General features: G+C 34.8%; 1 protein-coding gene across 1 annotated transcript in view; it reads right to left on the reverse strand.

The window, feature by feature from the left end:
- Positions 1 to 8,677: 8,677 nt before the first annotated feature.
- The window catches only part of LOC150100051 (uncharacterized), a 49,066-nt gene continuing 41,635 nt past the window's right edge, over positions 8,678 to 16,108 (reverse strand). Inside the window, exon 9 of the mRNA XM_090403204.1 lies at positions 8,678 to 8,847. Within this exon, the coding sequence (XP_090259330.1) occupies positions 8,678 to 8,847 (170 nt within the window). The remainder of the gene's footprint in view (positions 8,848 to 16,108) is intronic.

The following is a 16,108-nucleotide window of genomic DNA, read 5'->3' on the forward strand; positions in this document are numbered from 1 at the left end:
CGCTATCCATTCGGCACATACAATAGATATTAGATATCATGCCCATCTAAATATGTACTATGTATTAGATTCACATAAGCGCTTTTCACCCTTGAATTCTATACGAGCACCATCTTGTTTTTTGGATGTATCAAGTGGCTAATGGAAGTTTTTTTCTGTTTGGCCTCTGCAGTGGATTATCTGACCTTACTTTATCCATAGTACTAATAATAATATCGTATTAGTTTAACGACTTGTCAATGGGGATCAGATTTAAAAAATACAATCAATAGTACAATATTTTACACAAAACGATATATCCATAAATTTATAAGGAATCTATTCACTTTGAATTTTTTTCTCGCATGCTAATGAACATGCCTTGCAACTTCATAAAATATAATATATGAAATGTTCATTTTCTTCAGAAGATTAACAAGTATTATTATTATTATTATTATTAAGAGAGATCTCCAGGGTGTCAGGGACTCATCGAGGGAGGCCACATACTACACGCAATTGCTATCATACTTATTCTTGAATTCATTCACACTTCTTGCACCCACAACATCCAACAGCAAATCCATTCCAATCACGCACCACCCTCGGAGAGAAGAAAAATCTAGCCTTCACCCCCTCCTCCCCCACACAAACATCTTAGAGGCATTCATTCTCAGTTTCCAAGGATGCTCTCTCGTCGTTTTTCTACCCTCCATAAATTGAAAAAATTCCATCAATTGAAATCCTGTATGACCCTTTCAGAAGTTTGTAAGTCTCAATCATATCACCCCCCCCCTTTCTCCTTCCCGCTAGTGTCTGTAGTCTGTAAATTCTCAATCTGGCTACATAATCAGTATTCCACAATCCAAATATCATTTTGAACACTCTCCTTTGTGTTCTTTCTCTCTCTCTCTCTCTCTCTCTCTCTCTCTCTCTCTCTCTCTCTCTCTCTCTCTCTCTCCACTGTATCAGAATCACAACGGAAACCAGACATGCGCACAATAGTCCAAGTGAGGTTTTATCAAGGCCTTGTAAAGAGGCCAAGTGACATCTTTATCGTTATACGTGAAAGTGTTCGTTTCAACATTGGAATTATCTTTTGAGTTGTATTTGCTATCTTTGCTACATGATCCCCAAATTTCAACTTCCTATCTATTAACACTCCAAGATCCCTAGCCTGATCAGTTTTTTCTAGAAAACTTCCACCAATAAAATATGACATTGGATATCTAATCACGGCGAAGTGAATGATTTTACATTTATTGACATTGAGATGATAGATTTTCACATTCCCACAATTCCTGCTTATTCAAACCATTCTGCAAGTACTGCATGTCAGCAGCATTCCTGATTACCCTACATATTTTTACATCATCATCAAATAGCTGTATGTCGCTTGTCAAATCCTTCCCAAAATCATTAATGTATAGATTGAATAACAGTGGACTAATTGGTACACCACTAGTTACCTTAAATCTTGCAGATTCACATCCTCCGTATACCACTTTTTGATATCTGTCAGTCAGCCATCCTCTTATCTGTGCTAATATTCTATAATCCAAACCCATTTTCTCCAATTTATGCAACAGTCTTCCATTCTGTATTGTGTCAAAGGCCTTAGCAAAATCCAAAGTATCATGGGATATCTATTCCCCTTATTTGGTTCAATGGCAACATTATTATAGTATGTCAGCAAGTTGCTACAACATGACCTTCCCTTAGTAAACCCATGCTGTTCATTGTAAAGTGTAGATAGATTCACTGTCAACCCGTTTTTGAATGCAAGTTCTAACCACCGTTTCAAAAATCTTCACCACCACTGCTGAAATACTGATTGGTTGATAATTGAATACGTCGGTCTTTACAACACCCTTGTGCAATGGAATTTCCATAAATTCTTTTCACTCCTGCCGAATCTTCCCTGTTCTGAGGTTCAAATTGTATAGCCTGGTCATAGAAATAGCCAGTTCATCTGAACACTTTTAGCACCTGTGCTATTGACCAATCTGTTCCTGTTGCTGAATTGTTATTCAATTTGTGCAACAGCTCAAATACCTCGTCTTCATAATCTGAGTTTCTTAAGCCAGTGAAGAGATAGCAGTGAGCTCAATGCTGCATACACCAAATTGATAGCTTTTAGCAAAATGGACACTCATTTTACAGATTCAGAAGAGATTGTTCAAGAATCTCTTCTGAATCTGTCACCCTGACACCATCTGCACTCAGAAGAGTTATTCTTTCATATTCATTCTTTTTTTTACGTGCAGCATATCGATAGAATTCTTGTGGATTGTCTTTAGCATGCAGAGCCAGTTTCTTTTCATACTCAGACTTTCCATACAACAGTTGTGACTATTCTAGCTTGCTGCTTATAATTTTCATAACGGACTTCATCCTTATGCATGCGGTATTCCTTCCATATCATCATTTTCTTAATAAAATAATAAGATTACACATCCATTTAACTCCTACCCTATTTATTCTTCGAACTCTCGGGACACATTCTGATATTGCATCATTCAAGTGTTGTTTAAATGCTTCCCATGCCTTGTTGCTATTCTTTCCATCAAGCAACCGATCCCATTCCACTGAACTCAGAATACTCCTCAGTTGTTCATAATTTCCTGCTTTGTAGTTCAACGTGTAACCTTTTCTGAATGCAACATTCATAAACGTAATCACTTCCCAAGAGAGCACCGCATGATCACTGTCACCAACCGTAGGCAGAATAATTTCGTCATTAATTGAAACACCCTCTGACACTATAATTAAACCTAACAATATTTTCCATCGAGTTTCTTCTGTCACATACGGCTTGAGAAAGTTGTCTCTCAACTGCTCAGTAAATTCAGTTTCATTCTTCTCATGAGATTTTAATGCTACCCAATCAATATTTGGATAATTTAAGTCTCCCATTCTGATTATTCTTTTCGCGCTCATCTTTTCTATTTGGTGATGCATTTCTTCATCACTTGTAACCGATCCACTAGGTCTGTAACATCACCCGACTATGTATTTCATCTTGTGAGTCTCCACTTCACACCAGATGGCGCCACATGAAAAACGTTTACTGGTATTGCAGTCACAGATCTCAACTGTAACTGGATTTTCAAGTTCTCTTCCTCTTCTCCCTTCTATCCTTCGTAAAAATACTGCATATTATATTGCATTACTAATGCTTAAATGAGCGGATTTTATTTACACTTTAATTGCACGACAATAAAGAAATTTTCACATATTACTTCCAACTGATTTTTTTGTCGTTTTCTTTAAAAAAAAAACAATCATAATAGCGCTTATTTTACAAAGATATTAAACTTTATATTACCCTGTATACAGAGATAAGTTGAATTTCTTACTGTGTTCCTTCCATAGAACCAACACATTTACAAAAGATCGATCTTTTCCTGTAGCACCACGAGCAAGAACAAGCCATAACCAACACTTACATAAAATGATTAACGAGTAACATTTCTGATTTAAGGGGTGAAGCAAAATGATTTTCATACTCCCCGCTATACGATAAGGAAACAGTGAGTGGAAAAATTTATGAGCCAATTGCTCGCCCTGAGCGGATTTGGAGATTAAACATCAGAATTGGAGTTTAAGATGGATTTTGGTCTTTTATGTTTGAAGAAATCCGTTGCTTCGTAATTTGCAACTAGTTGAACCAGTTTGTTGGGTGTACAGATGCTTTTAAAAAGAACTTTGTTGCTATAGTCTGCAGGTAAGTGTAAATATAGGGGACATCTGTGTCCCAATGGAGTTGCACATTTCTAACGAACCATGGAGCGTTTAGGATCATACGTAGACATTTATTTTGCACTCGTTGTAACTTGAGAATTTAGTATCAGCGGTATGGCTCCAAGCAGGAGAAGCGTAGGTGAGTATTGGACGAACCATCAATTTATATATGATTAGTTTGATTCTGGTGTTTAGTTTACTGTTCCTGTTTATTAGGTGATAGAGTTGAGCAATGGCTTTTGCAATGCCTTTGCACAGAGAGCCTTGGTATGGCAGCTGAAGGTTAGCCGTCTGTTCAGTAGTACACCAAGGTATTTGACTTCTGATTGCCACGGGATTTTTGTGTTAAACAGGAAGATGTTCCCTTTAGGAAGCATCGGTCTTCTGGTGAATATCAGCTATGCTTTTCTGGGGACTCATCTGCAGTCTCCATTTGGAGAACCATTTTTCAATCAGTAGTAGGTTTTCTTCTAGTTTTCTGATGGCAACATGCGGCTGTAGAGATCTGGCTAATATTGCTGTATCATTCCGCGTAGAGGACCATGATAGACGACAATGCGGGATATCACACATGGATATGGAAAACAGAATCGGTGCTAGTAAGGATCCTTGTGAGACTCCAGTCAAGATACGTTTCTGTGCAGAAACCGCACCTTTGATGTTGATTTGCATGCGCCTGTCAAAAAGGTATGATTTAATTAGGTGAACCATTTCCAATGGTATTCCAGTTGAGATTAGTTTATGCAGTAATCCGAAATGCCAAATTTTATCAAATGCATTGGCTATGTCAAGGAAAATAGCCCCAGTGCATTGATGCCAATTGTATCCAATGGAGATGCATTCGACTAAGTCTATGTGTCTGTTAGGTGGTACTATGGAATTGACGAAATCCAAACTGCTCTTTAGGAAGAATGTTTAAATTGTGTACGGATTCTGCGATTTTACCCAGATTTGAGATGAGGCTGATTGGCCGATAATTTTGAGGCAGGTGCGGGTATTTTCCGGTCTTTTGATTTGGAATTATATCCGGCACCTTCCAACAGGAAGGGAAATGTTTGAAACAGAGGATGGAATTAATTATGTTGGTCAGATGTACAATAACTGTAATCACCTTGTTGGTGATTCCGTCAGGTCCAGGAACCTTTTTGTTTTTTTAATTTCTTGATTATGTCATATAATTCTGCTGGTGATGTGGGTGCAATTTGATTGGAGCCGGTTACAGATTTTAATGAACACGACATGTCGATGGATCTTTTAGATGTGAATGAAGTCAGGATGTTCATATGAAGGTTTACATTGCTTGTCTAAGTTTTCTGCTATTGTTTCGCCTCTATCTGCATCGGTTTGGATAAGGCCGAGATCTGTTAGGAGAGGGGGGGGGGGGAAAGAGATTTTTTTTTGATCTTTCTGATTAGATTCCAAATGGAGCGATTGTCAACAGAGATAGAAGTCAGTCTTTCTTCCCAAAGTTGACTTCTATATGCTTTAAGGGCATATCTCAATGCAGAATTGAGACTGTTCAGGATTCGTTTGTCTTGTGGTGCGTTGGTATCATGAAACCTTTTTTTTAGCCTTATTTTTTCCTGGATCAGGTTCATGATATCTTCTGGCATGTAGTTGTGTAAGTAGTGACTGCTGTAAAGGTTGCGTTAATTTGTTGGGTCAGAACTTTAACAGCTGTTTACATAAAATGATAACATGCATTTTATATAATAAAACAGCTTAAGATATTAAATAAAAGGTGTATTGAAATAACTTTAAATTTTAAAAATGTTTTTTCTTAAATTGAAAAAAAAAAGCGAAAATATTTTAAACTGTATTTAACATAGAAACTATATTTCATATAAATGGTTACTAAATATTTTGATTTAAGCTTTGCACAAGCGTGCAGTATGATTTCCATGTGTTGTGAATTCAATTTTTAGGGTTGGTTTATATATACATGGAAATTATAGTAACCATTTATATGAAATATAGTTTCTATGTTAAATACAGTTTAAAATTTGTTTCGCTTTTTTTCAATTTAAGAAACACATTTTTAAAATTTAAAGTTATTTCAATACACCCTTTTATTTAATATCTTAAGCTGTTTTAATGAAATCATATACATAAGAGTACTAGATAACAACGTCGGTGTTTAACACTGGTTCACCAATTCAAGGATTATGAACTTTTTTTTTTTTTTTTAAATCGGCAAAGAAATTAGTTAATGTTTGTAATAAACATATTCTTCTGTTCTCTCCCGTAGTCCTAAATGGACCGTTGGGTCATTCATGGCTAGTAGGTGATATTCATATATTAGGATAAACATATTAGGAAAGTGTATATATCACGTTCAGAAACATTGAAAAACATACTCATTTTGAATACTTCGGTGTCTCCACTATAGCTGTTTGTTGTCTCTTTTGTATTTCCAGAAATCTTTTGGTTTATTTGTAAACTCAGAATGTTTGGTTTTAAATGTTTCTTTAATTTGTTAGGTTTCACACTATCTGCAGCCAAAATACTTAAACAGATTACACATTGCGGGCGTTCTTCATTATTGATTACAGTTTTCGTAAAGCCTAGTGATAAATAGTTCTCATCATACCTTCTTGTTTTCACACTCCGAGTAGCTTCTTTCCCACCACTAGATTTCTATCACTATTCAGGAAACGCTCCATGATCAATTGTTCATAATCAAGTTAACTTTAAGAAGTAAACAAATCAGCACAATTGCCCTGAAACAAGCGCCAATGAGATGTCATTAAGTCGCTGCTATCATTTGCGCGTGTATAGTGGTGCCTGGAAGCGAATGCGGCCGCTGTGGAACTATCAACACTGTCTCTGACACACGCGTTTTATAAATGCGAGTGAAGAAAATAATTATTAGTTATTTTGAAATTCATGATAATCAAAACCTGTATCATCAATCTGTATTTTTATTTGTTGTTATTTTTAAAACTGATTTAGGTTTCAGTGATATCAGTGGTCTGTTCATCGTAATAATAAAATAAAAACTACCACTGTTAGGTCGCTTCCGAGTGACGTATAAGCAGTAAGTAAAATTTTTATATGTTGGATTTTTTGTAGCTCTTTCAGGATAAGTTCCGTAAGTCATATAAAGAGGAATGAATGTAATTTGTTCATATATATATTTCATTACAATACCACGCGCAGCTTTATAATAAATATCATCTTCAGTTTCTTATTATTTTTGACTTGAAACACTTTTTCTGTGTAGGTCTTCCCGACATTCCATATTCTATGCAGACGATAAACACTACTTGAAAGCACAATGCGAAGTTACGCACAAGCGATGGCGCATGCGCCCAGTAGAAAATAGTCTGCTTATTGTGATAATTAAATGAACACCAGAGGGAACAACAACAGTTTATTTAAACAGAAATACTATATTCATACAAGAAATGTTAAGAAACTTGAGCATGTTACAGTAAAGTATTTTATTCATTACACATAAAAAAGACAATTTTTTTATCCCATGGCGATTGCCCGTATTTTAACAATCTTAATAATTTGCTTATGACAAGCAATTATGTTAATACAGTAACAAGATGTGAGTAGTAACAAGACAGTTGTATACATTAACAACGAAAAGTATTTTCAGCATCAAAATATATAAATACGAATATCAAATATATAAATAAGAATAATTTTCAAAATATCACAATAACCATTGCACATATTCTGAAGTATGTTTATATTTCATGAACGTTTTTTTAATTGTGAAAACATATTTTCTTAATGGACAACTTAATAGCTATATGTCCAAATTCAAAACCATGAGTTAGAGAAGCCTCGTGTCACTTTATTTATATAATTACTAATTATCGTGAACGAAATTTAAGAATAAAACATTAAAGCCTCGCAAAATTCTGTAAAATTTTTTACATGAACATAAAGCTTTTTCCAAAGTATATCAAACCTACAATTTTTAAATTGCATATAATATGCTGAGATCAGAAGCTAGAAACTCCTGACTTAAAAAAAAAAGTTAATAAGTTTATTTTAGTTGTATATAATATCACAGTTTCAATGTCTGACTGTTCTGTACCATATATGATACTTTAAAGTGACAAAAAAAAATATCGAATACCCTTTATTGAGGTCTTCTCAGTGGGAGCTGACTGGGCCCACTGACGAGACCCAGAAGTGATACCGAATCACTTCTGGGTCTCATCAGACCCACAAGTGATTCGGTATCACTTCTGAAATACCCTTTCACATGAGTAAGTTAATAGAGCGGTATGCTAAATACGAGGGGGGGGGGGATCTGGAAAGTTCTGATAAACATCTAGAACAAAAATGTCATCATCATCATCAAATTCCTGACATGTAACCTCAAAGGATGTACAGGATATGATAGTACTACATGAAAAATTTACATCATTACTAACTTCCTATCTACAATTTTCCTCCAAATCAGTCTGTTACTTGTCAAGACTCCAACATTATCAGATCTTATATTTCTTCTAAGGCAGCGCTTCCCAAACTGTGGGCCGCGGCCCACTTGGTGGCCGTAAGTTTAGTTGAGGGGGGTCGTGAAATAATGAAAACAAATTAAAAATGTTTTAAGACTAAGTAGATTTAGATTTTTTTTATCTTAAAAGAAAAGTATTTCATTTTTAGTATTTATTATTTCTTTTTTGTAATTTTTTATATTTTAATGGAAAAAATCACACATTGGTGTTGGTTCACAAATTTTGCTTCCTGCGTATTTCGGCGCTTAATTAATAAAGTTTCCGCCTAAGTCTTAGAAAGATTCTTGATGTTCCTAGACGGGATTCGAATTTAAATTTCCTAACAAAAGGGCAACTGAATGGCTGAGGAATCATTGTAATAAAGAAAACTTAAATACGTCAATCGTATGTCCGGATGCGAAATTTTCATTGTATGTACATCGGGGTGTTATAAGGACATCATAGTTCTAAGACTGAAAAAAAAAAAAAAAAGTTCAATATACATGTTGCAATGTATTTGCTATCACATCACTAGTTGAAGTTCCTTCAGTGATTGTTAATTCTGATCCATCCCAGTAGCCTTCGTCATATTTTGGTTCTTGTATGCTGTTGGTTAAGTAAGTAAATTGCCTAGCATCCACTACGTGCTCGACCCATGGAGATGCTGTGAAAAAAAAAAAAAATAATAATAATAATAATAAATATGATTACACAAATAAATGTTATCGGAATAGCATTGTTACAAGTTTGCTAAATAATAATAATAATAATAATAATAATAACAATAAACAGGTAAATACGAGTAATTATCATTTATTTTATGCATAACTTGTTAAACTAATTGTTTAATAAGTTCTACATAAAAAAAATTTATGCATCGTTAAAAACAATTTGAATATTTTGCATATAAAACTGCATTCATTGATGCTTTACAGGAATAGTAGATTAAGCATTCTTTTACTCGGTTCAGATACTGCATTTTTAACTAATTTTCATTTATGTAATCATTTCAGATAGTGCCTTATTATTTAAATGCTGGCCTGGTTGGCCGAGTGGTTAGTGTAATTCGCTCTCCACCCAACAGACTGTGGGTTCGAAATCTGCTGTAGGTGAGAGATGAATTACATTATCTAGTGTGAGACCAAAGTCCCCAAAATAAAGTTGCATGTTTGGTCTCTAGATTAGAGTTTATGCACTATGTAAAAGATAAATACAAAAAAAATACATAAATTTAATAAAAATAAGGAAAAAAATCTGTAGCCCACCCATGGTACGAATATAACTATAGGTTTATGAAATACCCACCCACACCCACACACACAAAGCAAGGACCAAAGAATCAGTCTTAAAAACGCGACGAAGAAAATTATTAAATAACAGGGCTACAGCAAAGTCCGAGAGTAAGGCTTTTCCGAATAGTGCAAGCAAGTTTAACGAAATATTGATAATTGAAAATGTGCAATAAAAATCTAAGTACTCTGCTTAATATCAATCATTCTTTGAAATCTCAGTTAACCACCAATACAATGATCTCTATTTCTCTCTTGTCTACGAGAGAGAGAGAGTTAGAGATACGGAACCGAGAACTTTTCAGACCACCCTCGTATATACGAGGGTGGTTTGAAACGTAATCGGCCAAACAATAAAAAAAAACGAATTTATAATTTCAAAATTATTTTAATTTTTGAACATAATCTCCCGTAAGACTAATACATTTATTCCAGCGATGCTCCAGCGCCATTACCCCGTCCCTGTAGTGGTTCTCAGTAAGATCTGCAAAATACCCCTCTACAGCTGCAATCACCTGTTGATTCGAAGAAAAACGCTGACTAGCTAGGAAGAGTTTAGTTTTGAGAAGAGATAGAAGTCAGAGGGAGCTAAATATGGGGAATAGGAATAGGGCGGATTTTACAACAATTCATAGTGCAGATCCCTTAATTTTCCCATTGCCAAAACACTTTTGTGGGCAGGTGCATTGTCCTGATGAAAGATTTTTTTTCCTGCAAACCGGGTCTTTTCTCACGAATTTTTTCGTCTAGTCTGGTTAAAAGATCGGAATAATATTCACTGGTTATTGTTTTATCCTTTTCAAGATAACTCATAAACAAAATGTCTTTAGCATCCCGAAACACCGATGCCATGATCTTTCCTGATGTTAGAACCGACTTTGTCTTCTTTGGTGCTAAACGACGGCTTCTGTCCACTGTTTTGACGGCTGTTTGGATTCTGGTGTGTAATTGTGAATCCAAGTTTATTACTAAGGATAGTAATAAATCGATTTTATTCTTGTTAAAACACTCCAAGCGCTGTTCAGAGATTTTCATGGGAGTGCGTTTTTGATCTGCTGTAAGCAAGCGCAGCACCCATCTTGCGCAAAGCTTTTTCATTTGCAATTCTTCATGCAAAATATATCCTACACGTTCTTTTGAAATGCCTATAGTCTCAGCAATTTCACGCACTGACTCGCCGGCCATCCAATACCATATTGTGCACTTGATCAATGATCTCTGGTGTTGTTACACTTTTTGGACATCCTTCACGCGAATCATCTTCAAGGCTGGTATGGCCACGTTTAATCTGGGCAGCTCATTTCTTAATTGTCGAAAACGAAGGAGAAGAGTGTCCGTAAACTGTTAGGAACTTCAAATGAATTTCGTTTGGCGTTAAACCTTCTTTTACAAAGAATTTTTTAACCACACGATACTCAATTTTATCCATTTCAAGGGATACACACAACATTTGCTTCTGACAGCTGTAAAAAACAAACTACTTGATAGAATGAATTGCAATTCACATGGATGCTTATGTCAGATGTACCAACTTGGAAAAACAAATCTTGCCGATAGTGTTGCCATCTATGGTCGAGGTCGAGAACTTTTCAGACTACCCTCGTACGTCAAGTGTTCAAGAAAGGACCGAACTTTTTAAATAGCACACCAACTGGCACAGAGAGCGCAGTGCGGTTATTGAGTGCACCTAGCGGTAGGTTTTGACAACAAAATGCCATTTCCCCCGTTATGCTATGAGCATTATTCGTCGCGTTACATCCGCTGAAGTGAGCACGTGCACAAGCCCTTCATCGGATTAATGACAAATTGACGATGAAAGAGCTTGAACAACATCGCGCGTGTGTGTGTGTGTGTGTGACATTTGGCTGCAAACTTGGTAAAAAGTTTGCTGAGACATTTCAATTGCTTAAGCAAGCATACTGGGAGGACTGAATGAGCCAAACGCAGTGCTATGATTAGTTTAAGCGTTTTGAAAAGGGCAGAACGTCTGTCGGTGATGATCCCAGGCCTGGACGACTTTCCACATCACCACCGGTAGCCAATCAGAGATACTGGCTTAAGTCTATCACTAATTATACATGGCGTCGGTGAAGAGAGGCGACCAACAAGTGCCGCCATCTCGTGGTCCCTAATCCTAACACTATATTTACTGTCTCAAAATAGTGTCGGTTCTATGGTCGATTTTCTTGAGTTTACGGGACGAAACACTAGAGTTTTCGGCACTAAAAACCCGCTTGCCTATGCCAGAAATCGATGCGCGCACGCACGCACGCACGCACGCACACACGCACGCACACACGCACGCACACACACACACACACACACACACACACACACACACACACACACACACACACACACACACACACACACACACACACACACACACATTACTTATCAAAAATGAATGTACTCAATAATTGAAACTGAATTTTTGTAATGATAAAAATACATTAATGATGTTTTTAATTTTATACAGTACTGTATATGTAAATACGCTGTATGATAATAAACTATGATATAGTAATATTGAAAAAAAAATATATGTTTATATTTAAAGAAATATAATTATACTCTACATTTTGTACTGAACAGAAAGTAAAATCCTAGGTTTTAATTGACTATGTTTAAATACTCCATAGGATAATTTTATTTAATAAAAATTATTATTATTATTATTATTATGGACATCCTTGGAGTTAGTAACTTTAACTTACTATGTGACATTACTATCTATGAACTTACTATCTAACATTAGTAACTTTCTTTGGTGTGAGAAACTGAATTATTTTTGAATTCTTACAGCATATTACTTTTACATCTTATTTATGTAAAAGTGCGCGACGAGTTTAAAGTAATTGAGGACTAATTTATTAAGGCCATGAGGCCAAAATATTATGACTGGTTAATATGCTTGTTCTCCTGCATGTTTGTCTTTTTTTTTTTTCTTTTTTTCACTGGATATATTGCTCAATTCTATTTCTTCTGTGAGGACAAGTTGTACTCATTCAGGGTATTCTAGTAGCCTGTACCAATGAAGCAGCACTAGACCGCCCAAAGAAAGATCGTACGTTTTGTTCTAGTCACTGACTAGAAGAACTTTTTCTAAGCCTAGCGTACCCTCACTTATATTATATCATATTATAACATTAATTTTTAAAATCGTCTTACACGCTCCACCGCAAAATCTTTAATCAAAGTATATATTATATTAACTATTATATTATATTAACTACTCGACACTGCAGAATGTAGCTGTCGACTCAAAATGTATACTGTAGAACGCAGAACATTTACTGTTTATAAGGTTGAAGCAAAATGCTTTTATAATCCCTGCTATCTGATAAGGTTACTGTGTAGGGGAAAGTTTATGAGCTAAGTGCTCTGCCCGAGTGGGTGCGAGTTATAGATCCTCGTTAGGAACTAGGATGGCCTTTGGTCTCCTATATCTGAGGAAATCCGATTCATCATAGTTTGTTGCTTGTTGAGCTAATTCATTTGGGTGTGTGGACAATTTTGCGAAGAACTTTACTGCTAAAGATTGCAGGAAAAAGTATATATAGGGGATATTTGTGTCTCGATGAAGTTAAACGTCTCTGATACCATGGCGCATTTAGAATCATGCGTAAGCATTTATTTTGCACTCTCTGTAGTTTAAGGATATTTGTGATTGAAGTGTGGCTCCAGGCGGAGGACGCATAAGTAATAATGGGACGAATCATCAACTGGTAGAGAAGCAATTTGATTTTGGTATCTAGTTGACTATTCCTATTGATAAGAGGGTAGAGCTGTGCGATGACTTTTGATGTCTTTGCATATGAGGCTTTTGTATGTGGGCTGAAGGTTAGTTTTCTGCCCAGCAGTACACCGAGATATTTTTCTTCTGCTTTCCAGGGAATTTTGATATTAAATAGGAAGATGTCTTCTTTAGGAGATATTGAATTTTTAATGAAAAGCATGGCAGTGCTCTTCTGAAGGTTTACTTGCAATCTCCAATTGGAGAACCAGTGCTCTAATCTCTGCAGGTTTTCTTGCAGTTTCCTGGTGACCAGTGCCGCGCCGTGGATAGGGGCGCCCTTGTGCAAAACGTTTTTTTCAGCGCCCACCACAAAATAAGTTTCCATGAAAAATTTTTGCGAAAAATTTTATTTTCGAAATTTTATATTTTATTTTATATTTCGCAATATATATATATATATATATATATATATATATATATATATATATATAAATTACTTTTATTTTAATATAAAAAGAAATATTACATAACGAAGATAATTTGGATTCATGCTTTTAACTATATAACAATTAGTATAAATATAGATTTATTTTACATATTTATCCGTCTTGCTTTGGCTGCCACAAAATTTTTAATAATATCTTTAATGTCTAATGAATCCATAATATTATTTTCAATTGATATAATTGATAAATCCGTTAGACGCTCTCCAGACATTGTTTACCGCAAATAATTTTTTATTAGTTTCAGTTTTGAAAAACTTCTTTCTCCTGATGCTACGGATATTGGTAATGTTCAATAAATACGCATCGCAATCTCAGTATTCGGAAACGTGCCAGTTAATTTATTTTCCTATATATGATTTAAAACATCCTGAGGAGCCGACTCTTTTTTAATAAAACATTGCAAAGTTTTTAATTTCTCAAATAAAGTCATACCATCAGCATCGCGATTGTCGGAATCTTGATTGTCGCTCAGTTTTAAGTGCAAATCTTTACAATGTTTCATTAAATCTTCATCGCTCCAATCTTTTAATTTGCTAATGTCTCTTATAACTTTAAAGTCCTCGCTATGTTGTTTTAAGAGTATGAATCTTTCCGTGACTGAAGTTATTGTCGTGTCTAAAATCGCGAAGAAAAAATTTATTTTAAAATTTTGTTTAGGATCATGCGTTGTCTCATCTGATGCTTCGTAACCAAACATTTTTGTTTTTGTTCTTTTGCGAATGTCTGGAAAAATAGGATCAATATTAAGATTACTTGCTACTTCTTTTGCAGTTCTAATAATATTTTCAAAATATTGGTCTGTTCGGCGAGTATTTAATTCTTGTATAACACAATCAGGATTTTCTGTAATTTTTCCTATATCAAAAGTCGGATTCTGCATTATTTTGCTTGCAACATTTACGAGACTTAAGATTTCGTACCAAACATGAACAGAGCAAATAAATTTAAACGAATAAATCTTTGAAATTAAGTTGTCTGCCTGAACTCTAGAATCGATATCTTTAGTTTCATCTTCTGTAATATCAAAAAGAGCCTGGTAAATTTCCTTGATATTATTTTTAAGTGGCTTTATTGCTTCTACTCTACTTTCTCACCTTGTAGCAAAAAGTGGTTTCAAATTTAAAACACGAATATGTTATTTTTAATATAGCCCAACGTTTCGCAGATATTGAAAAATAATTATATAATTCCTGCATTAGCCCAAAAAAATTTACAGTTTCACAGGATATCTTAGCTGCATCATTAACTACCAAATTTAATGAACGAGCAGCACACGGAATAAAAAAAAAGCCCTTGAATTTATTTCAAGGATTTTTTTCTGCAGTCCATTATGTTTATCTCGCATATTTGAGCAGTTAACATAAGCTTGGCTGCGTAAATCCGAAATGTTAATATTCAATAATTTTAAATAATTTTTTATAAATTGAAATAGTCCTTGCCCAGTGGTATCTTCTACAGATTGAAAACCCCAAAAAATGTTCATGAATTTCTGCTATATTTGTATCTTTATTCTGATTAACAAATCTAATAACAATAGATAAAATTGTTCTGTGTGGCTTATATCCGGAGTAGTGTCAAGAATTAATGAATAATATTTCGCTTCTTTAACCATTTCTAAATTTTTTTGTTTTATAGCTTCAGAAATTATACGGATGATTTCATTTTGTATTTTATCACCTAAATAATGAGCAATGTTCCTTTATGTTTAAGCAATGTTTTTTTATGATGTTTGGATGCGATGCAAGTGTTCTGCCATTATCGAATCAAATTTAGCACAGTTTCTACTAACTTTAAAAAATTGCCGTTATCATTGTCAAAAGGTTTTCGTGAAGAACCTCTAAAAGCTATACAATGTCTTGATAAATGTTGTATTATGTAGATTGACCGTTCTATAACAGATTGCCAATATTTTTTCTCAGTTTCGTATAATCTTTGTTGTGTGCAATCAGTAGTGCATTTCTTAATCAATGACATTTTAAGTTCGCTGTATTTTGAACAGTTTTTAATGTGCGCGGAACTTGTCTAGTGTATTTTTAGTATATGACTCAAATGTTGCCAATCGTTACAACCGTATTCGTTAGTAAGTTGGGAATTTTGACTACCAAATATTTTACAATAATAACAGAAAACCGAATTTCGCGATTCTGAATAAACTAAATAACTTCGTAAAAGTTTTTCTCCATTTGCTAAAGTTCGATAATAGTATGAATCGGAAAACTTGCGGCCAGATTCATCTTTGGGAAATTCTTTATTAACTACTTGACGCGGGAAATGCTCAACTAAACAATCTCTAACTTTGGTAGTTATATGATTCGGCCAAGTACCTGGATCACTAACATTAAAATTTGAAGTTTCGTGTTTCGCTGAATCGGAATCCAATATTTATTCTGC

Source organism: Typopeltis vanoorti, chromosome 13, assembly GCF_054136105.1.
Source record: "Typopeltis vanoorti isolate ZY-2024b chromosome 13, IOZ_Tvanoo_1.0, whole genome shotgun sequence".
Classification (NCBI taxonomy): domain Eukaryota; kingdom Metazoa; phylum Arthropoda; class Arachnida; order Uropygi; family Thelyphonidae; genus Typopeltis; species Typopeltis vanoorti.